The 23263-nt window shown below is 62.7% G+C and overlaps 1 protein-coding gene across 1 annotated transcript; it reads left to right on the plus strand.

The window, feature by feature from the left end:
• The first annotated feature begins 764 nt into the window (after positions 1-764).
• GALM (galactose mutarotase) lies at positions 765-22583 on the plus strand. The gene is made up of 7 exons (XM_004616094.2): positions 765-998; positions 8521-8675; positions 11132-11338; positions 13724-13805; positions 21453-21594; positions 21928-22102; positions 22410-22583. The coding sequence occupies exons 1-7, from the start codon at positions 809-811 to the stop codon at positions 22485-22487; spliced, it is 1029 nt and encodes a 342-aa protein (XP_004616151.2). The 5' UTR covers positions 765-808; the 3' UTR covers positions 22488-22583.
• Positions 22584-23263: the final 680 nt, after the last annotated feature.

Genomic DNA, 23263 nt, shown 5'->3' on the forward strand with positions numbered 1-23263 from the left:
CCCTTGGGGGGAGTTGGGACCCCGGCAATGCTCAGGGGTTACTCCTGGCCCTGCACCCAGGAACCACACATGGTGCGGGGGGTCAAACCCAGGTCAGCGGGTGCAAGAGCCCAGCCCCTGCGCCATCTCTCCAGCTGGTCCCTGCGCTGTCGGCCACACTGTCCACAGCGCCCCCTGACCTCTCCAAGGCGGCCCAGGGCTCACGGCCTCTGCTGGCCTTCTTAGTTCCTTTCAGCTTGTGGAGATGGGAATTGGAAACCGGTTTTTTGTTGTTTTGTTCAGGAATGGCATGCAAGCTCCTTCCCTTAATCCAGTCTTGCGGGAGGGAGTTCCGGCTGCAGGAACAAAGGCCGTGAAACATGCCTCTGACCCCCTGCCCGGAAGGGGCCCTGCTCCTCAGTTTCCAGAGGCTGGGCACGGGCTGCCCCTCGGGGTGCAGGTGGACGGAGCACGGAGCCGCTGGGCACCCGGGCCCGCCCCTCACCGCCCGTTTCCGACCCACCTGCGACCACATTAGGGGTCATCTTCGGGCCCCTCGCCCGCGAGGCGAAGGGGTGGGCAGTTGCCAGTCCGGGCCAGCCCAGCGACCCCCCACGTGCAAAGCGCAACATCGCCTGGCAGAGACCAAGGTCCAGCGGCACGTCCACGTGGGCGCGCCCTGGGGCCCCGCTGACCCCCGTCCGAGCGGGCCGGCCGGATCCCGGGGGCGGAGCCGGGGCCGGGCACACCCCCGGCCGGGCACACCCCCCTCCCGGGCACTTGGGTCCCGCGCCGGGCGCGAGTCGCCAGAGCCCGCAGCGCGCGCGCCATGGCCTCGGTGACCAGGTCCGTGTTCGGGGCCCTGCCCGACGGCGCGGGGACGGTGGAGAAGTTCCAGCTGCGGACAGAGCAGCTGCGCGTGGACGTGCTCTCCTGGGGCTGCACCATCTCGGCCCTGGAGGTCCAAGACAGGCAGGGCCGCGCCGCCGACGTGGTGCTGGGCTTTGCGGAGCTGGAAGGTGGGTGGAACCGGGCCCCGCGCACAGTACCCCGCCCCGCGCGCCCCGCGCACAGTACCCCGCCCCGCGCGCCCCGTCCCGCACCCCTCACCCTGCACCGCCCGCGCGCCCCGCACCCCGCGCCGGAAAGCCCAGGAGCCAGCGAGGGTGTCCCGAGCCCGGGCAGGGATCGTCGCGAGGGGCCGCAGGGCGCCGGCCGCACCCCCTGGCGCGATCTTTGCCCCGCGCAGGCTCGGGGAGGAGCGACTCTGGCGGCGCAGGCCCGAGCCCGGCCCTTCCTCCAGGGGGAAGATCTAGGCTTGCCCCCCCACCCCCCACCCCTACTTCCTCTTTCCACCTTCAGACTCGCCCCTCCAGGCCTGGCTGCCTCAAACACTGGAAAATTCCCACCTGCCCAGCGGGGCCGCCCATGCCCGCGGCCAACGGGCGGGGGTTTATCCCGAGAGTGTCCAGTCCCCGCCCCCTGCCCCAGAGCCAGACCAGCACCTTGTCTCCTGGCCAGGATGGACGTTCGTGACCTTGAATCCTGGGCCAATCCCTGCGTTCAAACACTGTTGATTTCGTCTTTATATATATATTATTTTTAATGGGAAGGGGTCACACCCACTGAAGCTCAGGAATTACTCCTGGCTTAGAGGGACCATAGCAGATGCCGGGGATCGAACCCAGGTCGGCCTCATGCAAGCAAAGCGCCCTACCCACTGTGCTGTCACTCCAGCCCACTGTTGATTTCTCAGGGATCGCAGCCCCCAAGGGAAGCTGGGAACCTCCTCAAGAGTCTGGGATTGAGCCGGGTTAGCTGAGAAGACAAACCCAAGCCAGATTGCAGCGGTAGAGTAGTGGCCTTAGGGGTTGGGGAATCTGCAGGAAACTTGCTCCTCGGCCCCCCAATTCTTTTTTTTTTTTTTTTTTTTTTTTTTTTTTTGCTTTTTGGGTTACACCCGGTGATGCACAGGGATTACTCCTGGCTCTGCACTCGGGAATTACCCCTGGTGGTGCTCAGGGGACTATATGGGATGCTGGGAATTGAACCCGGGTCGGCTACGTGCAAGGCAAACGCCCTCCCCGCTGTGCTATTTCTCCAGCCCCTAGGCCCCCCCAATTCTTTAGCAAAAGGCTTTTTTTTTTTTTTTTTTTTGCTTTTTGGGTCACACCCAGCGATGCTCAGGGGTTACTCATGGTTTTGCACTCAGGAATTACTCCTGGCAGTGCTTGGGGGACCATATGGGATGCCGGGGATCGAACCCGGGTCGGCCGCGTGCAAGGCAAACGCCCTACCCGCTGTGTTATCGCTCCGACCCCAGCAAAAGGCATTTTAAGGATGCTGAGCCGGAGTGGGGGTGGGGGCGGAGGGGGATGAGTTGCAAACTCCAGGGTCCCCTAGATGAGGTGTTTGATTCTCTGCACCACAATTGTTTGTTGGGGCACACCCAGTGATGCTCAGGGTTACTCCTGGCTCTGCACTCAGAGGTTACTCCTGGTGGTTCTTGGGAGACCATATGGGATGCAGGAGATCAAACTCCAGCCCCCACAAACTGGTTTTACAAAGAATATTCTGGGCTGCGGCAATAGTGTAACAGGTAGGGCCCTTGCCTTGCATGCGGCCCACCCATGTTCAAACCCCATTTGGTTCTCTGAGCACCAGAGCAATTCCTGAGTTCAGAGCTAGAAATAACACCTGACCATCCAGGGGCGTGATCCAAACACAAACAGACAAGCATAGAATATTCTGGAAGATTCCCAGGTCTTGCTCTCTGGCTGTCTTTTATTCTCCCTAGCCCTGGGCAGCTTGGCTTGGAGCATTATGACTCAGAGGAATTTTGTTTTGTATTTGGTTGTTGTTTGTTTGTTTTGGTGCTTCATCCCCCCCCCAGGGCTCAGGGCTTACCCCCACCCCATGCTCTGGGGACTATGTGGGGTGCTGGGGATTGAGTCCAGCCCCTATTTTTGCACTCAGAAGAGACCGTTTCTGGCACACGTGAACACTGATAGCCAAACAGCTCCTGGGCACGGCCGGTCAGGCTCCCAGACCAAAACAACCAGCAACCTCTGGCTGTTCTCACTTGGGAGATGCTCGGGACTGGGAGACGCCCAGAGGCTGGCGCATCTGCCAGGCGAGCAGGTGGCGCAGAGCTCCAATCCCAGGCCCACCACGCATGTCCAGGCCAACGCCGGCAGCTCTGCCGTTGGCGAGGCCTTTGCCACGAGCAACTTCCAGCACCGCCGCAGCCCGGTAGTCGGTGCTCTGCAGCCTGACAGGGCCAGGCCCTGGGCTGGTCACAGCCGCAGCCCGGGCAAGCCCCACCCCGGGCTGGGAAGTGGAGCCCCTCACGCCACGACCAGTACAGCCAGGTCACCCCTGGCCCGGCCCCGGAGGGCAGACCTCAGCGGGCAGCCCAGCGGCCCTCCCGCAGCTCTCAGGGAGGAGGTGTCACGCTAAAGAGAAAGGGGGGGGGGGCTGGAGCGATAGCACAGCGGGGAGGGCGTTTGCCTTGTGCATGATGACCCGGGTTCGATTCCCAGCATCCCATACAGCCCCCTGAGCACCGCCAGGAGCAATTCCTGAGTGCAGAGCCAGGAGTAACTCCGTGCATCGCAGGGTGTGACCCAAAAAGCAATAAATAAATAAGTTAATTAATAAATAAATAAAGAGGAAGAGGTCAGGCCACAGACTGGCTCAGCCCAAACACCTCTCCCTGCTTGCCAACCCTCCTGACACAGCAGAAACCTGCGCCCCCACCCAGGACATTGGAGGGGCCTGCAGCTCATCTCCCCCACCCCTGCACCTCGCCACCAGTCTCAAACTGCCTCAAGAAATCCCTCTGAGGGGCGGAGTGGCGGCAGAGCAGGGAGGGCGCTTGCCTTGCGCATGGCTGACAGGGGCCAGACCCCCAGCAACCGGAGTCCTGCCAGAAATGGTCTCTTCTGAGTGCAAAAACGGGCTGGACTCATAGTGTAGGGGGAGGGTTGGGCTCAATCCCCAGCACCCCACATAGTCCCCAGAGCATGGGGTGGTGAGCCCTGAGCCCTTTGGGGGATGAAGCCCCCAAACAAACAAACAAATAAACAGAAACCAAAAACAACACAAAATTCCTCTGAGCCATAATCCTCCCAGCCAAGCTGCCCCGGGCTGGGGAGAGTAAGACGGGCTGGGGAGAGTAAGACGCCAGGTTGGCCCCTTGTGGAGCCCGCGCTTAACCCCGTGCTCCCTCTGCACCCCGAACCCCTCAGAGAGGCACCTCACAGGGTCAAGTGCCTGGTGGACTCAAAGGAAAATTGGGGCCCTGCCCTGGGATTTCAGGTAAAATATTAGGGCTGAAGGGCTGGAGCAATAGCACAGCGGGCAGGGCGTTTGCCTTGCACGCGGCTGACCCAGGTTCGATTCCCAGCATCCCATATGGTCTCCCTGAGCACTGCCAGGGGTAATTCCTGAGTGCAGAGCCAGGAGTAACCCCTGTGCATCGCCAGGTGTGACCCAAAAAGAAAAAAATTAGGGCTGATAAGCTGGAGCACCCATGTTTTTGGGGGTCACACAGCAGTGCTCAGGGGTCAGTAGCTCTACATTTCGGGATGACTCCCGGAGGTGCTCAGGGCATCTTAGGGGGTGCTGGGGTTGAGCCTGGGTCAGCTACGTGCAAGGCGAGCGCCTTAACCCCTTCTCTCTCCAGCCCCCAAGGTGCCAGGTCTGGGGCCATGACCCTGGAAGTCCTGAGGCCTCTGACGCCTGTGGGAGCTTGCAGGGAGGAAATGTTGTTCCCACATGGTCTTTGTTTTTTTTCTTCTTCTCTGGGTCACACCCGGCGATGCACAGGGGTTACCCCTGGCGGTGCTCGGGGGACCCTATGGGATGCTGGGAATGGAACCCGGGTCGGCCGCGTGCCGGGCCCAGTACTGCTGTGCTGTCGCTCGGGCCCCCACGGGGTCTCAGAGGGAGGAGAGGGCCGGTCTGTGTCCTGGCGCAGCACGTGCCTTGCTGGTGGCAGGTCAGGCATTTGATCCCTTCCCCTCCTCTCTGCGCCTCCAGCTGCCTCAGCAGCAGGCGCCCAGCTGTGAAGTGGGGCGTGTCGGGGAGTGGCCCCTGGGGAGGAGGAGGAGGGGGCCCGGCTGGCTTCTGCTTTCGGGCCGTCTTCCCGCCCCGGCTTCACAGAGCGCTATCGGAAGCAGAGTACTGGAGAATATTCCAGGTCCGGGATCCATCAGGTTGAGTTTTTATTCCTCTGCTCGGCTTCATTATTGGCTCTGGGTGGACAGAGAGTGATTTCCCCGGGCTGGGAAGGGGAGCAGCAGAGTGAGTGCGGAAGGTGTGGGTTCAGTCCTGACGTCACCCGGGGCCCCAGGACCACCCGGAGCTACCCCCCCACCCCCCGCACATCGCCAGGCGTTCCCCAGAACACCCCCTGCCCCCAGTGCTGTCCCGAGAAGCGGCTGGAGGGTTCGAGGATTCAGTAAGGACCCGAGCAAGTCTGCTATGGTTCTGGCAGGGGCTCCTCTCCCGTAAGGCAGCCTTCCTTTCTATTGATTTAATTTTTTTAAATCATTTCTCTGAATACTGCCAAGACGGAGAAGGCTTCGCAGTCACTCAGGAACCCTGGTCGTCCCATTAAGAATGGTGACATGGTAGAGTTCAGGCCCGGGAGGATTACTCCGCGGCTTGGAAGCCGGCCTCACGCTGGGGGAAAAGGCAGCTCAGATAGAGAAGGGAGCACCAAGTAAAGGGTGTTGGGAGGACCAATTCGGGTTGAGAGATGCGTGCCGAAAGTAGACTAGAGACCGAACACGGTGGCCACTCAGCACCTCTATTGCAAACTACCACACCCAGAACGGTGACATGGGCCCCTGATGATATTGCCATTAATTTACTTACTGGCTTGGGGGCCACATTCCGTGGGGTCAGGGGCTCCTGCCTCTGCCCGGGGCCACCCTTCTTTGGTTTGTTTTTGCTTTTTGGGTCACACCCGGCCATGCTCAGGGGTCACTCCTGGCTCTGCACTGAGGGATTACTCTGGCGGTGCTCAGGGGACCCTATGGGATGCTGGGAATCGAACCTGGGTTGGCTGCGTGCAAGGCAAATGCCCTCCCCGCTGTGCTGTTACTCCAGCCCCTCGGGGGCCACTCTTGGTGCTGCTCGGACCATGTGCGGTGCTGGCTAGAGCCTTCACCCCTGACCATCTCTCCATCCAATTCTGGAGTTTAACAAGCCATGTCCAGGGGCCGGGCACTAGTATAGCAGGGCGAGCGCTTGCCTTGGACATGGCTGACCCTGGTTCAATCCCCGGCGTTCCATATGGTCCCTCTGACACCACTAGGAGTGATTGCTGAGTGCAGAGCCAGGAGTACGCCCAGAGCATCGCTGACTGTGACCCTTCTGTGCCCCTCCCAGCCTCTGTTCATGAAGGCCTGTAGGCTGTGTCCAGAGCTGGAGGCCGTGTCCTGGCCTGGAGGCCGTGTCCGGGCCTGGAGGCTATGTTCAAGCCAGGTGCAGCTTTGCAAGCAGGAGGTCCTGATTTGCCCTCAGCACCACTGGGGGCCACACCCACAGCGAGCTCAGCACTGACCGGGGAGTAGCCCCTCTGCCCCACTCGGGGATGTGTAGCCCCAAACCCAAGCCCAAAGAAACCCATGACCCAAGCCGGGACTTGGGTGTTTGTTTTGATGGATCTTAAGCAGTGCTCAGGGGTCTGGAGGCATTGACGGTTCGATGTTGAGGTCCCAGTACGAGACCACCAGTTCCCCACCCAGCATTGCCCAGAGTCTATGCATGCCAGGGGTCAAACTCAGATCCCTGCACCTGAAATTTCCATGCCGCTGACCACTGAGCCATCTCCCTGGCCCCCACAGCGCTTGCCTTGCAGGAGTCGGGATTCTGGGTTGCTGGTGTTCAGGACTGAAGGAAACCTGGCTTTCCTTACTTGTCCTTTCCTAATGCTTGAATAGCAGGGTGCTACCAAAACAAATTACAGGCCATAATTTGACAAGACAACAGGATCCGAGTGCAGACAATCGCATGCGACGTGGACCTTTTGTACTGCGTGGTTCCACGTGAACCGGCTCCCATTTCCCAGGTTTCATAAACTCTCTGGCGCTGGGCCATGACCGGAGGTCAGCGCATTCCTTCCTCTGGGAAGCTGAGCTTTCTCTGCCTTGGAATCCTACAGAGCTGACTCACACCAGCTTCAGCTCCAGGCTGGAGAACCCTCACTCACGCCTGCTGTAAAAATTTTCTTGCCTCTTTTTTTTTTTTTTAAAAAAAAAGGTTTTAACTGCACATAGCGCCTGCAATCACTAGCTCTGCTCTCAGTCCTGCGAGAGACGTTGCTGTAAGTGAGGCGTCAACTGTCCCATGGGTGCAGCTTCCTCCCCTCCTGGCCCCCCACTAGCACAGACGCCCCCCCCCACCCAGTGCTGCCGTGGCAGAACAGAAAGTGAAGAATAGCGGGGATATGAGGCCAGCAAATCTGGGCTAAATCCTGGGTTCAATCCCTGGCAAAAATTAAATTGCAAAAAGAAAAAAGTTTTTAGTTACAAAACTAAGGCTGGAGCTTCTGGAAAATCTGCCTTCCCGGAGGTGGCTCTGGTTTCCTGTCCAGCTGCCCCTTTCTAACACCCATCACTGGAGGACCCTGGTCCAGGCCTTGGCTTTGTTCCTTCAAGTCCTGGGACTAAGTCCAAGACTCCAACCCGCGTCCTGCACTGCTGTTGAGTCTGACGCCGTTTCCATCTCTTTCCTCGAACCCCCTGGACTGTTTATTCCAAGTGGATTAACCCGGGGAGGAGTCTGGGGCAAGGAAAGCACCAGGGGATTAAGCAAGGAGAACCCTACACTGATACGCTGGTGCCAGGAGATTAGCTCTGGGGTCAAAGGTCCCCTGCACCTGCACGTGGAACCAAGTTCTTTCCCACCCTAGCACCTCTGGGTAGAGCCTGAGCTCGGTGACTCTGGCCGTCTTGCAGGCTCGCTGCAAGCACCCCAAGGTCCCCTTGTACCATGTTCTCTCAACTATAACTTAGTGTTTTAAATTCAGGAGGGAAAATGCCCCCGAGGTGCAGGAACGGCCCCCACGTTCCTATTTCCGCTCCCTGCGGGGTCGCAGGGAGAGGGGCTGGGCCGAGGTGGGCTTCCCTCTGGTCTGCAGTGTCTGTGTTTCATCTTGGGGGCCACACCCGAGGGTGCGCAGGGGCTACTCCTGCCTCTGTGCTCACAGGTTGTTCTTGGCAGTGTGCAGGAGCCAGGGGATCCCGGGATCAGACCAGGGGCTCACACGAGCAAAGCGCACGCCCCGCCCCTGGAGTGAACTCTCAGGCCCCAAACTATTTTCTTTTTTTCTGTTATTTTGGGGGCCACGCCCGGCGATGCTCAGGGGTTCCTCCTGGCTCTGCACTCAGGAATCACTCCTGGTGGTGCTCAGGGGATGATGTGTGAGGCCGGGATCAACCCTGGGTCAGCCTCGTGCAGGGCAAACGCCCTCCCTGCTGTGCTGTCGCTCCGGCCCCCGGACAGAGGTCTTGGCCCCCTTGCTCGCAGGGTACCTCCAGAAGCAGCCCTACTTCGGAGCGGTGGTGGGCAGAGTCGCCAACAGGATCGCCAAGGGCCGCTTCACGCTGGACGGGAAGGAGTATCAGCTGCCCATCAACCGGGAGCCCAACAGCTTACACGGCGGCTTCCGGGGCTTCGACAAGGTGAGGCTGTGCCCTCTCGCTCTCCTGGGGGCGCCAGGGAGGGGCAGGGGCCAGGGAGGGGCCTACGTGGGGTTCAAGGGCAAGTGGATTAAAATCCATTACCAGGGGCCGGAGGGACAGCACAGTGGGGAGGGCGTGTGCCTGGCACTCGGCGGACGTGAGTTTGATCCCCAGCATCCCATAGGGTCCCGAATTACCGCCAGGAGTAATTCCTGAGTGCAGAGCCAGGAGTCGCCCCTGAGCACCGCCGGGTGTGACCCAAAAAGCAATAAATAAATAAATAAAGGGGGCTGGAGCGATAGCATAGCGGGTAGGGCGTTTGCCTTGCACGCGGCCAACCCAGGTTCGAATCCCAGCATCCCATATGGTCCCCTGAGCATCGTCAGGAGTAATTCCTGAGTGTAGAACCAGGAGTAACCCCTGTGCATCGCCGGGTGTGACCCAAAAAGCAAAAAAAAAAAAATAATAAATAAATAAATAAATAAAGTAAAATAAAATAAGATTCACTACCGGGGCCAGGGCAATAGTCCCGCAGGTAGGGCCAACCCAGGTTTGAGAAAGTGCAGGGCTCAAGGGGCCTCCCCCAGGGGAGAGCCTGGTCGGTCCCCAGGCCACACAGTTGGCTGATGACCCCCAGGAGGGACCCCTGGGGATGGAGTCCCTGCCCTGCTCGGCAGGAGCCCAGACATTCTCTGGGTGCTCCAGCCCCCCAAATCTTTCCATTCTTTCCTTTCTCTAAAGGAAGGAATATTATTTCAATCATGTTTTTGCTAAAATTTTCCACTGGGGGGGATTTTTCCGCCCCTTGTTTTAATTGCACATATGCCAAGCTTTGTATTTTAAGTATCTTGAGAGATCAACATTTCTGGGAGATAATTAGGGTATAAAATTAATTTCTGACTAAGATCAGCGTGTTGGTTTCAAATGCCAACAGCTTTCCCTGTGGGGAAGGCCGGCAGCCCTGCTCTCGGCAGGGGGACGCGGGCGGGTGGGGGCTGGGGCGGAGGCTCAGGTGCCCCGGCACCAACCCCTGCCTTCCTGTCCACTCGCTCCTGAGCGGGCAGCAGAGATGCGAACAGAGAGGGGGCATGGCCCGCTGGGCCTGTTTGGGGGTTGCTTGGCCACACCCGGCAGCTCTCGGGGGTCTTCTGGCTGTGCCCTTCGGTGCCCCAGCGGTGCCCTGGCAGTGTCCAGGGGGCCAGATGCAGTTAGGGATAAACCAGGGCTGGCGAGGTTCAAGGCCAGCGTCTTCCCCCCCCCCCCCGCCCCCGAGGCTGTGTCTGAACCCCTACTGGGGATTTTTTTTTTTTTTTTGCCTTTTGGGTCACACCTGGCAATGCACTCAGGAATTACTCCTGGTGGTGCTCAGGGGACCATGTGGGATGCTGGGATTTGAACCCGGGTCGGCCTCGTGCAAGGCAAACGCCCTACCCACTGTGCTATCGCTCCAGCTCCCCTACTGCGGATTTTTGACAAGGAGGAGGGAGGGGTTCGGGCACATGGCCGTGGGGCGGGGGCGCCCGTGGACAGGTCCCCGCCTCTGCGAAAGGGGCGGTGCCATCAGCTGGCCCACGCACAGCTGACCTGTTCAGCAGCTACGGGCGTGACCTTGTTTGATGAACCCGAACCCCCACCTCATGGAGCGACTTAGTCTTGGTACTTTGGGGGGCTGACTGCAGGCCCCGTGTCTGGGGGCTGGGGCTGCCCGTGGAGCTGCTCGAAGCCCGGCCCCACACAAGGCTGTGTCCAGCGCTCCACATCCTCCTTGGCCCCGAGAAATGGCTTCCCCGGGGAGACGCTCTCGGGCGCCTGCACAGTGCAGAGCCCGAAGGCTCCTCCCGCCAGCCCTTCCCTCGGTAAGGAGAGGCCCTGGCTGGGGCCGGCCACCGGGCAGAGGGGGCGCCACTTGCCCTGCACGGGGCCAACCCTGGCTTGATCCCGGCACCCCTATGGCACCCCCAGCACAGAGCCGGGAGTAAACCCTGAGCACTGCTGGTGTGTCCCCAAAACACGACATGGTGACTGCAGTGAGGCTTCAACTCAGGACGGCCCAGGACACGCGCACACACAGTCCCATGGTCACAGCGAGGGGGGCTGGGGTCACCCCATCCCGGTCAGGTGGGATGGGGCAGTAGCTTGGGCTCAGTGCTCCTGAGCACTGCCAGGAGTACTTGAGTGCAGAGCCAGGAGGAGCCCCTGAGCACTGCAGGGTGTGACCCCACGCCACATAAGTGAAACCGTAGAGAGCTTCTCTTGTGGCCAGGGAGACAGGCCCAAGGACGCGGGAGCCCAGGTCTGACCCCCAAGGCTGTGTACCACGTGGTCTGCGAGCAGTGAGCCAGGAGTAGCCCCTGGGCACCCCGGGAGGGGCGGGAGGAAGGGGGAGGGAGGGAGAGGCAGGGGTTACACAGGGGTTACACGTGGGCAGTTTGGCCAAATCTGAAACCCTCCGCCAGGTGCTCTGGACCCCGAAGGTGCTGCCCAACGGCGTCCAGTTCTCGCGGGTCAGTGCGGACGGGGAGGAGGGCTACCCCGGAGAGCTGAGGGTCTGGGTGACCTACACGGTGGATGGGGGTGAGCTCACGATCAACTACCGAGCACAGACCAGCCGGCCCACCCCGGTCAACCTCACCAACCATTCCTACTTCAACCTGGCGGGCCAGGTAAGCGCACGCGCGCGTGTGTGTGTGTGTCTCGGGGAGGGGGCGGGCGGGAGGGGACTGGACTCCCTGCCTAAGGTGCCCCTACTTACGGAGGGTCGGGTGGCAGAGTGACCCCCACAATGCCACACTCCGGCAGGAAGTCGTCCCTCACCGAGATGGAGAGTGCCTGAAGAGCAGCTGCTACATAGTAGGTGCTCACTAAATGACAGTTCTGGGCTAAGACGGGGGCCGACTGTCTGCCAGGCGGGCTCGGTTTCCCATATGCTCGATGACTAACTTGCTATTTCCGAACTCCGTCTCCCCCTGTGTCCCAGGACAGTTATGTAATGACGTGACAGAGCTGGCATCTGCCACCCTGTGCCCACACTCGCCCACCCTCATCGCGTCCCAGTAGGCACTTTCCACCAGGGTCTTTGGAAACGTGCATGCCCCGCCCCTTCTGGTGCTGCCACCGGTGGTCTCTGCACCTGGCCATGTCCGCACCTGGCGGTCTCCTGGCCGTCTCTGCACCAGGCTCCCCATCCCCGACCCCTGGGACTCAGGCAGGGGCGGCTGAAGGCCCCACACGAGGGCAGTGACACCGAAGGGGACAGAATGTCAATCCCGGAGCCCACCCTGCCCGCAGGCTCTCGGGGAGGAGCCCGTGTTCCACGCCAGCTGCCTGCCCAGGCCGTGGAGTGACCGACGGACACGGGAAGCGAAGCCTCCCGGGCCACCTGGCACCCAGAGCAGGAGCCCCAGGACCCCCCGCCCCAGAGCCTCGCCCCTTCCCTCCTGCACGGAAGCTTCCGGGGCTGCGTCGGGCCACAGCTTCCTCTATCGGCCTCGGCACCATCCAGGAGTCTCCTGGGCCTGGTTTCCCACTGCCCATGAAGCTGCCCCTTTCGGGAGACAGAGGGCCTCTCCCTCTCCCCAGAAATTCCCCGATATCTTACAGAAGAAACGAGGGCCCAGGGACACCCCGGGGGCGTCACACGAGCACTCCCGAAGAGCCCACTTTCATCTGCTTGTTTTGTTTTGGGGTACCCCTGGTGGTGCTCAGGGCTTATTCCTGGCTCTGTGCTCAGAGGTCACTCCTGGCAGTGCTCAGTGAGCCATATGAGGTGCTGGGGACCAAATGAACCTTGTGCAAAGCAAATGTCATCCCTGCCATACTATTGCTCTGGCCCAAGTGCTCACTTAAAAAGTAACTTCAGGGCTGGAGTCATAGTAGAGTGGGGAAGGCATTTGCTTTGCCTGTGGCCAACCAGGGCTCGATCCCCGGGACCCCATATGGTTCCCTGAGCACTGCCAGGAGTGAGTCCTGGGTACCACTGGGCGTGGCCCAATGACCAACAAAGAAGAGAAAAAGAAATGAGCTGGGGAGAGCAGAGCAGGTGGTCCCGGGTCTGGTTAACCGTGTTTGCTGGTCTCGCTGCGTCATCTCGCACCTGTCCTGGCCCCCAAGAGCAGTGGGGACGGCGCTGCCCGAGAGCCGTCTGCGGCTTCCGCCCGGCCTTGCCCCTCCGTGCGTCCACCTCAGTGTTGTGACCCCACGGTGGTGTGTCTGCCCTGAAGCGCACTGTTTTCTTGCCGCCTGGACTTTGCTCTTGGCCAAGTGCTCTCGGGGGGCCGCAGCCTGAGCCTCTTGTGACGCCCAGTCGAGCCCGGCTGTCGGCCCGTCTCCGTGGCCTGGTTCTACCCAGCCGGAGGCGGCCGAGCAAGGTGGCTAGGTGGGGAGTATCCAGTGCACCCCCGTGCCTTACCGCTTGGGGCTCCCGGTCACACGCTGTGGGGTGCTGTCGGGACACAGCCGGGCCCCCTCCTCGCAGGGCGGTGCTCAGGACTCACTCCTGGCTCCGTGCTCCGGGGTCCTTCCTGCTGTGCTCGGGGGTCCCTGTGATGTGCTGGGGATCGAGCCCCCGTCAGACACGTGCAGAACAAGCACCCTCGCCTCTGTCCTACTGCTCTAGGCCCCGTGCTCATTCTCCGGGCCTCAGCCCTGAGCCCTCCGTGCGTTTGTGCAGTTGGGGTAACGGCAGCTCTATGCCCATCCCCCAGCCCAGGCAGACACGCCGGCTCTGACTCCGGTTCTGTTGGGGGCGGGAAAGGGTCCTTTGGGTGGGAGCTGCGCCAGGAAGGGGTGGTCGCCCGTCTCGGGGTGTTGCAGAGCCCTGGTTCTGGCCTCGGCGGGCGTGTGAAGGGCCCGTGTGCAGGTGATGCGGAGCCCACAGGGCCTTCTAACTGGCGGTGGGCCCCCCCGCAAGCCTCGCCCCGTGTCCTGGCTGCTGTCTGGAGGTCCCGCCTGCCCGCACCCACGGGAGCCTCCGAGCCACCCTCCCGCGCTCCCGGGGGCGGAGGGAAGAAGCCCCACAGCGCGTGAACTCGCCTTCCTCTCCCCTGCAGGGCTCCCCCGACGTGTACGACCATGAAGTCACCATCGCGGCCGACGCCTTCCTGCCGGTGGACGCCAACCTGATCCCCACAGGTGGGTGAGCGGGAGCGTCTGGGCAGGGCGCGGGGGTGGGGGCTGGGGGGTGGGGCCTGGCTTCCCAGCGGGCCTCACGATCCCTGCAGTCGCTGTCTGTGTCATTTGCTTCGGTTGAGCATCCGTCAAGGTGGCCGCAGAGTTAAACTCAGAGCAGGGCAGCGGGCAGTGTGCTGGCAGGGCAGCGGGCAGTGAGCTGGCAGGACAGCGGGCAGTGAGCTGGCAGGACAGCGGGCAGTGTGCTGGCAGGACAGCGGGCAGTGTGCCGAGGGCCAGGCCCAGAGCACGGCAGGAGGGCAGTGGCCTGCCGCGTGGCCGACTGGGCTTGGTCACCAGCATCCCTTGTGGTTTCCTGAGCACAGAGCCAGGAGTAAGCTGCGGCATGGCCCCCCAAAACAAACAAACTCCACCGGACCCCGCACAGTGGGGGCAGGGGTGTGGTGCACTTGGTGCGGGACAAGGAGAATCCAGTCCGGGCTGCAGATGCCAGCAGGGCCAACTGCCACCAGCCCACACTCCGGGGCGTCTCTGGCCGAGACTCAGTCACCTGTCTGTGGGATACACCAGGCAGGACACGGAGGGTCTGAGAGGATGGCAGGGCAGAGGGCCACTTCTGAGACTCAGGTGTGTGTGTGTGTGCGCGCACACGCACATGCATGTGTGGTCTAGTGTTCATGGAATATATGTTTACACATGTGCATATGTAATTGTGTGTGTGCTTGGTGCACTGTATGTACATAGTGTGTGTGTGTGTGTGTGTGTGTGTGTGCTCACGGTGCATGCCAGTGCACGTGCTTGTGTATGCACAGTTGTGTGAGTGCCTGTGCAGTGTGTGATGTGTGTGCACATATGTGTGTATGGTGCTTACATGTGTATGTTTGTGTACCTGGTTATAGAGTACCTGTGTGTATGTCTGGTGTGTATGCATGGTGGTTATGCATGTGTATGTGTGTGCACAGTTGTATGACCACCTGGTTATGTCTGTGTGTGTGGTGCGAGTGCATGTGTGTACGTAGTGCTTACATGTCTGTGCATGTATGTGTGTGCGTGACTGTGGGGTACGGGGGTGTGTGGGGCTGGCTGTCTGTGCATGTATGTGTGTGCGTGACTGTGGGGTACGGGGGTGTGTGGGGCTGGCTGTCTGTGCATGTATGTGTGTGCGTGACTGTGGGGTACGGGGGTGTGTGGGGCTGGCTGTCTGTGCATGTATGTGTGTGCGTGACTGTGGGGTACGGGGGTGTGTGGGGCTGGCTGACTGTGCCAGGCCTTCCCTTGCCTTTGCCCTCACGGCTGAGCTCAGGAAAGCTGGGTTCTCTTCCCAGAAACGCTTATAAGCATCCTGGTCCCACGAGTCCTTGGGGCCACAGTCCCAGCGCTGCGCACTGACCGGGAGCCGGGGCGGGCCGGGTGCGGGGACCTGCAGAGCGCCAGGCCGGGCCATCGGGAAACGCCCTCCCTGCGGCACTGCCGCCCCGCCCTGCCCCCAGCCTGGACGGCAGGTACAGGGTTAGCCCCCCCACCCCGCCACCCACCCCCCGCCGGCCCCGGGCTCAGTTGCCCAGACTCTCGGGTTCCTGAGTCTCAGCGTCCGGCTTGCCCGAGCTGGGCTGGCCCCAGGCCCACTCCCTGAGGTGCCGTGGCTGGAGCTCGGGTGAGTGACCTGAGGAGCCAGAGAGCCGAGGTGGCGGCTGCGGCGTGGGGGCCTGTCGGTTCTCTCCCTGGAGAAAGAGCTGGAGTCCCTCCCGGAAGATCCCCGGGGAGCAGGGGGTCGAGCTCTGGGGGTCGAGCTCTGGGGGTCGGGCTCTGGGGGTCAGGCTGCGCTGGGTCAGCAGGCGGCCGTCCTGGGTTCCGCCCGACACGCGTGTCCCTGGAGCCCCGGGAGCAGTGACCCTGGGTGCGGAGGTGTGAGCTGGGCCCGGCCCTGAGCTCTCAGGCCAGAGGCCGTCACCGCCACAGGTGCTCCTGCTTGCCCGAGACTTGGCAATCCCGGGGAAGGAATTTAAAAAAACAAATTCTGGGCCGGAGTGATAGGACAGCGGGTTGTGCGTCTGCCTTACACGCTCCGACCTGGTGCCGTCCCCGCCGTCCCAGACGGTCCCGAGTGCAGAGCTACACACCGCCGGGTGGGACCCAAAAGGACAAAAGTAAAAAAAAATACCCAAATTATAACAAGACATGAGCCGTGGGAGGGAGGTGCTGCGACTCGGTCAGAGACTTCCTGGCGGCGGAGGCGCCCAGCAGTGCTCAGGGGCTATTCCTGGCGCGAGGCCCGGGGGCCGTCTGCAGTGCTGGGCTGGCTGCGGCTCGCTGCTGACCGCCTGCGGCCCAGGGCTCTGTCCCCGCCCGCGCTCTGTGTCTGAGTCGATAAGCATCAGCGCCTGGAAGGGCCGGGCCGCCTGACCGCAGGGCTGCACTCCGCCTCGGCCGGGCTTGCTCCTCCCGCCAGGCCCTAGGAGCACCTGAGACAGGGCTCTCACACAGTGCTCTCTCCCTCAGTGCCCGCTCTGCTCCGAGGGCCGTGAAAGTAAGGCGCGTTTGATTTTCTGTCTGCCGTTTCCTGCCGGAATTCCTTCCTGCTTTCTCCGGGACTCTGATATTGGCTGTCACCCTGGTCCCCATCCGTCGCGTCACTGCCTGCATGTTCCGTTTCCTCCCGCCCCCGCCCCCCCATGCTTAGTCATCGGGTCCTGCTGCGTTTCCACTTAAAAAAAAAAATTGTCCTATTTAGGGCCAGGGACGGAGCCGCATGGGCAGAGAGCGTGCCTCGCGTGGGCGTCAGGCTCCAGCCGCGGCACCTCGTGGTCCTCTGAGCCCGCCACGAGTGACCCTGGAAGGCCTGGGAGGAGCCCTGAGCACCTCCGGGTGTCCCCCCCCGCAGCCCCCCACCCGGGAGAGCAGCCCAGACAGGCTCACCCACCCCACGCGCATCTGATAGAAGGCGCCTGGTGTCACCTCCGCCCCCCGCCCAGAGCGGGCACGAGGGTCCCTTGGCTGGTGTTCCGGGCTCAGCGTGCTCCCCCCGCCCTCAGCACCCTCTGGGGACACTCGTTTCGCCTGCCCCTCCCCCGCCTCAGGCCCTGTCCTCTGCGGAGGGTGCGGCTCTCACTGTGGGCTGTCGTGCTGGACACTGCCAAGGCGGAACCCATGACCGACTGTCCCCACGCACAGCCCCCGCGCGGCTCAGCCGTGTCCAGCTCAGTGTGGGCAGGGCTGCTGCACCCCTGTCTACCTGCCGACAGGGGGAGGCCAGGTGTCCAGGCCCCGTCCCCAGTGGACGCCGGTGCTGCCCTGGGGCCTCCATCTGAAGAGGATGAGGCAGGAGCACCCAGGCGGCCGTGCCGACGCGACCCCGCTCTCCCGGGTGCCCCAGTATGGTTTTTATGTCTTGTTTTTAGTGAAACAAAATAATGTTATTTTGGTGGAGGCCACACCCAGCGCTGCCCAGGGCTTACCCCTGGCTCTGTGCAGGGGTCACTCCAGGTGGTGCTCGGGGGCCCTGCTGCGGGACGTTCCCCCCATGCCGGGCAATGCCCTGCCTGCTGTGGGATGTCTCCAGCCCCAGTAAAATAGTTTATTTATTTATTTATTTATTTTTATTTATTTATTTTTTTGCTTTTTGGATCACACCTGGTGATGCACAGGGGTTACTCCTGGCTCTGCACTCAGGAACTACCCCTGGCGGTGCTCAGGGGACCATATGGGATGCTGGGAATCAAACCCGGGTCGGCCACGTGCAAGGCAAACGCCCTACCCGCTGTGCTATCACTCCAGCCTCAGTAAAATAGTTTAAAGAAAGTTGCTTGATGAAAAGTGAGGAGAGGGCTGGAGAGATAATTCAGTGGGCAGGGCGCTGGACCGGCTTGTGGCAGACCCTGGCACCCGGTACGGTCCTGAGGCCACCAGGAGTGATCCCTGACACAGCCAGGAATCGGCCCTGAGCACTGCTGGGGGTGGCCTCCCCCTCCCCCGCCCTGGGGTGGGGGGAGAGAGAGAGCGAGCACGGCCCTCTCCAGAGTGGACGGAAGCCGAGAGCTCACATCTCGGGTGGAGACGAGAGCCCAGTGTCCGGGGCGGGCAGCGAGCCACTGAGTCAGACAGCGCCCGTCTCGCTGGACACGGCCACAGCCGCGAGTGCACCGGGAAGAAGCTTGGGGTCACCCTCCCTCCTGCTCCTGACCCCTGCCCATGGCCCCGCCTGCCCCGGGAAGCAGTGTGGGACCCACACCGACGCTGGGGCTCGGACCCTGTTCTCAGAGCAGCCTCTGAGCACCCCGATACCGCGAGCCCCAGGGAGCCCTGCAGAGCTCCAGCGTGCTCAGTACCGACCCCGGAGACTCTCTGAGGAAGGGCTACACGGTCCCCTCTCTAAAGTGCTCCCAGGAGCAGCTTTGCGTATGGTGGCAGAAGACCCCTAAAGTGCGTGATGGTCCCTGCTGAGCCGCTGGCGGGAAGAACATTCCAGCCCTGGCTCCACATGACCCCGAGCACAGAGGTGACACGGAGAGGGGGGGCTTGCCTGATGCAGCTGGCCGAGCCCCATCAGTGCTCACTGCATCCGAGCACTGAGCCAGGAGTAAGCGCCGAGCACTGTGGATGTGGCCTAAGGTTCCCCCGACCCCACCGCACAGATTCAGGCCAGCGGCAAGTCTCCGCTGGAGGGAGGGATCCCCGCTGCCCCGAGAGGCCACGGGCCACCTGCCTGCCCTGGCTCCGGGCTGAAGCCATCCCTGCGGTGTCTGCAGACAGCCAGAGACCCCCGTGCAGCCCGCCCAAGGGCCGGGTCCTGCTGCTGAGTCCCCATGCAGAGTCCCTGGGTGCTGAGTCCCCGTGTGGAGCAGGACAGGTGCCAGCCCGGTGCCCTGTGCCTCTTGGGGCCCCTGCAGAGCCGGAGAGCGGCGCGTGTGCCTCTCAGTGCTGGGACTGAGAACAGGAGCTGCGGGAACGGGAGCGGGGGTGGTCAGGCCTGGGGACACAGAGCCCCTGGGGGCCGCCCCCTGAACATGCCGCAGCCCCAGACCGTGGGGGGCCAAGGCCACAGTGTGGCCAGAAGAGGCCGTGAGTAGACATGCCCCCGGCCGTGAGCCCTTGGCTCTGGCGGGTCGGGGGCCAGCGGGGCGGCAACCTGCGGCATGGCCGGCCTGTGGGCACCGGGACACCCCCGGGCCCGCCGCTCCCCCCGCGCCCCCGCACCCCGGCCCCGCGCTGCTTGGGACTTGGCCCCTGACTCCTTAGCAGCTCCACCCCGGCTCAGTGCTCCGGCCCCGGCTGCCCCCTGACTGCAGGCCCTGGGCTGGCGCCCTTGGCACTGCCTTGTGCGGACGGGTCCCCTCCCCCTTCCTGTCCCCAACAGCCCAGCCCCTTGGGAAGGCCCCAGGACCCCCAGCTGCAGGGGTCTGGCCAAGGCCACCGCGGGGACACTCCAGCTTCCCGGTGGCCCCGAGCCCAGCCCGGCCGCCTCTGCTTCCGGCCGCTGTCTGCAGAGCTATTCTGGCCGCTCCTATTCTTAGGCCCAGGCAGGCACACGTGCCGCTTTCCCAGTTCTGAAGAAAGCAAGGTGGGCGTGGGGGGGGGGGCCTGGGCCTGCGGGGCTTCCCCCACGGCCCATCTGCGTCTCTGCCTCATCAGCCGCCGTGCCTGGGCACTGGGGAAGGCCCTTTCCGGACCTTTCCTCTGACCCGGCCTTGGGGGACAGCGGCCTGGGCACTGGTGAGGCCTTTCCGGACCTTTCCTCTGACCCAGCCTTGGGGGACAGCGGCCTGGGCACTGGGGAAGGCCCTTTCCGGACCTTTCCTCTGACCCGGCCTGGGGGGACAGCGGCGCTTCACGGCCGCCCCCCGACTTGCCAGCCTGGGAACTGGGCTTCCTGCCAGGAGCGCCCGGCGCGGGCACTGGACGGGCTGGGTGGGGGGCGGTGGGTGTATTCAGGCTGTGCGGGAGCCCGGGGCGGGGCCCTAGCCCTTCAGGGGGGATCGGTCTTTCCGGGGGGGCCGGGGGCATTTGAGAACCTTCTCCAGGTGGGCCTGGCCACTCCGGACCGGGCCAGGGTGCAGGGAGGACATTGCAGCCACGCGGGAAAGAAGCAGACGGGGTCCCCGCGGCCCTTCCCCACCCCCGGGCTGGACTGTGAGGGAGTTCTGGAACCTTCTCTCGGCCTCCATGAGCCGCATCTGGCCTGGCAGCGAGCTCTGTGCCCCTGCGCCCCCCTGCGCCGTGTCTCCTCCCTGGTGGGTTTGGTGTGGGGCCCACGGGCATGGCCTGGAGCCAGGCCCCAGTTCCTCAGCTTCCCGGCCCTGCTCTGTGAGGGCGTTTTCCTGACATTCAGCCCGTTTGAACAGCCCAACAAGTAGCCACTGAGCTACCGTTCCCGCCACCCTGGAGACCCAGGCGAGGACCTGGAGGGGGTCTGGGCCCTGCCTGTAGGAACAGCCCCGACTTCTTCCTTAAAACCAAGGGAATCGGGGCCAGGACCCAGCTCAGGCCCTGAGCGCCGGCTTCACGTGCAGGGGCCCGGGGCTGATCCCCAGCGCTGCGGGGTCCTCTGGGCACTGCTGCCTGGGGCCCCCGACAAGCAAAAGTCAAGGCAAGTGATGATCAGCAATCCTGGCCGGCCTGGCACAGAGGAGCCGGCGCGAGAATCTGAATTACACGCCAAGGCTGGGGCCGTCTCAAGAGCCAGGGGTTGAATCCGGGTCAGCCGAGGGCAAGGCAAGCGCCCTCCCCACTGTGCTACCTCACTGGCCCCTGATGCAAGAGTTTTGTAAAATAATAAAATTAAGCTAAGAGAACAAAAGACAAATTAATAGAAACAAGAATAGAACTTACGGGGCTGGAGCGATAGCACAGCGGGGAGGGCGTTTGCCTTGCACGCGGCCGACCCAGGTTCGATTCCCAGCATCCCATATGGTCCCCTGAGCACTGCCAGGGGTGATTCCTGAGTGCAGAGCCAGGTGTGATCCCCCCAAAAAAACAAACCAAAACAACAACAAAAAGAATAGAACTTATAATTTTGAGAAGGGGCCAAAAAGGCAGGTAGGCGTGAAGGTACTTGCCTTGAGCCAGGTCCCATTCCCTTGTCCCTCAGAGCCAGGGGTAGCCCCTTAGCAATCCTGGCTGTGGCCCCCAAGAAATGGCTTTGACTTTAATAAGCGGGGCCTGGAGGACGGCTAGGGGGCTGAGCCCGTGCTCCCCTGTGGGAACCCCAGGTTTGGTCCCGGGCACTGCTGTGTCCAGCAACGGACCCGTGTTCCAGCTGCCCCGGCCTGCAGCTGCCCCGGGGCTCTCGGGCCAGCGGTGACTCGGAATCGGCCCCAGGTGCCTTGAGAATCTCCATCTAGGGGCATTTTTAGGGTCTGGAGAGCAAGACTTGGGAGGTCACATGACAGCAGGCCCCGGCTAATGCTGGTTTGGGGGTAGTGCTCCAGCTTACTCCTCATTCTACATCAGGGCTCTGAGGAACCATGTGAGGTGCACAGCCCCCTCCCCACTGCCCTGAGGCGTGGGGTTTGGGGCGGGGCTTGCGTCCCCCACCGAGCTGGGGCCCAGTTGGGTGATTCGGTCTTCAGCGTCTGCAGTTCCCGGGTGATCGGGCAGGCGGGCGGCCAGGAGACCTGGCTCGGACACTGACCATCTCCCGCTGTCCCTCCCCAGGAGAGGTGGCCCCGGTGCAGGGCACGGCCTTTGACCTGAGGAGCCCGGTGCAGCTCGGGAAGCGCCTGCAGGAGCTCGGCCTCCCTGGCTTCGACCACAACTTCTGCCTGGACAGATCTGGACAGAGGCGGTTCTGTGCCCGGTGGGCGCCCGGGGAGGGGGTGGGGGGGGTCTGGGGCAGCTCTGGGTGCTGATGGGCACTGGGAAGGAGGGCTCTGTTCCCCTGGGATCCCCTGGACTGACCCTGCAGGCTGAGCACTGTTGAGGGAGCCCCAGCCCTGCTCGCAGGGGGCTGTGAGCCTGAGGCATATGCCGGCCTTTCCCCCCGTGGGGACCACGCTCAGCCCTGAGGGGTGCCTTCCCCAGCCAGGGGCAAGCCCCCCTGGGGACACGCGCACCACTCGTCTCCCGCCTCCCTGATCCGTCGGGGCTGTGTCCAGACTGTGGACCCTCCTGTGACCAGCTCTGTTCCCAGGGTCTGCCACCCTGCCAGCGGGCGGGTGCTCGAGGTGTCCACCACCCAGCCCGGCATCCAGTTCTACACGGGCAACTTCCTGGACGGCACGCTGCGGGGCAAGGGCAGCAGCGCCTACCCCAAGCACTCGGGCCTCTGCCTCGAGACGCAGAACTGGCCCGACGCCGTCAACCAGGTAACGCTTGTCCCGGCCAGCCCAGCGTCCTGCCGAGTCTAGCGCCCAAGGCCACTGCCGGGACAGCCCGGGCTTCGGGGACCCTCCCTTTCCACGTGTCCCCACACTTTCCCTTTCTGGTCCAGCCCACATGCCGTGGGGCCCCTGTGGCCACTCAGCCACGGGCTCAGGGTTGGTCCGAGAATGCACGGTGGGACCCCGGGGTGGTCCCCAGGTGTTGAGTGGCGGGGGAGTGTAGGAGGCTGGTCCTGGGTGTGATGCGGGGGTCACACACGGCGGGGGTCTTACCCAGTCTGTGCCCCCACAGCCCCACTTCCCGCCCGTGCTGCTGAGGCCCGGAGAGGAGTACAACCACACCACGTGGCTCACCTTCTCGGCGGCCTGAGGAAGGAGCCGAGAATGAGACTCCTGCGTGGTGGCCGCCCCGGTGTCGCTGACGCCCATTCCCTGCCACCCCCCTCCCCTCCCTGTAGTAAAATCATCGCCCACCCAAGTGGAGGTGTTTGCTGTGTGTGGTTTGCTCATGACTCGGAGTGCAGCGGCCCCTGCTGGTGGTGATCTGAACTGCAACGCGGGGTCGGCCTTGCCCAGAGAAAGGGAGGCTGGCTGGAGAAAGTTCTGGAAGAAGTGGATGCAGCCCTCAATGGCCCGGAACCAGCTGAGGCTGAGCCTCCCTCCCGGCTGCCTCCTTTCCCCACCAGCGAGGGCAGCTGTCAGTGTGGGTGCATACTGGAAGCCCGGGGTCCGGGCCTGGAGCCACAGGACAGCGGGGAGGGCCTTGCACACGGCCTCTGCATCCATCCCACCCCGCACCCACTGCGGCCTGCCAGGAATAGGCCCTGAGCACCGCCAGGTGTGGCAAAACCCAAAGCCAGGCTTCCTGGAACCCCAGCAGTTTCTACCACTCTAGCACGTCTTCCTGGACATCCTGACGACACTTTCCCCAGGGTCTTTCTCAGGCTACCCGTTACCCTGACGAGGCTTGGACCCCCCACCCCGACTCCTAGCTCCGTGCACACTTAAGGGGGCCTCACACTGGGTCTCTCAGGGCAAAAGTGCATCTTCTCAGGCTCTGGCCCCGCTGCCAAGAAAATCTTGTGAGGAAATTATTTCAAAGATTGTAAACTAGGGCCCGGAGCGATAGCACAGTGGGTAGGGTGT

This window comes from Sorex araneus, chromosome X (assembly GCF_027595985.1).
Source record: "Sorex araneus isolate mSorAra2 chromosome X, mSorAra2.pri, whole genome shotgun sequence".
In the NCBI taxonomy this organism is placed as follows: domain Eukaryota; kingdom Metazoa; phylum Chordata; class Mammalia; order Eulipotyphla; family Soricidae; genus Sorex; species Sorex araneus.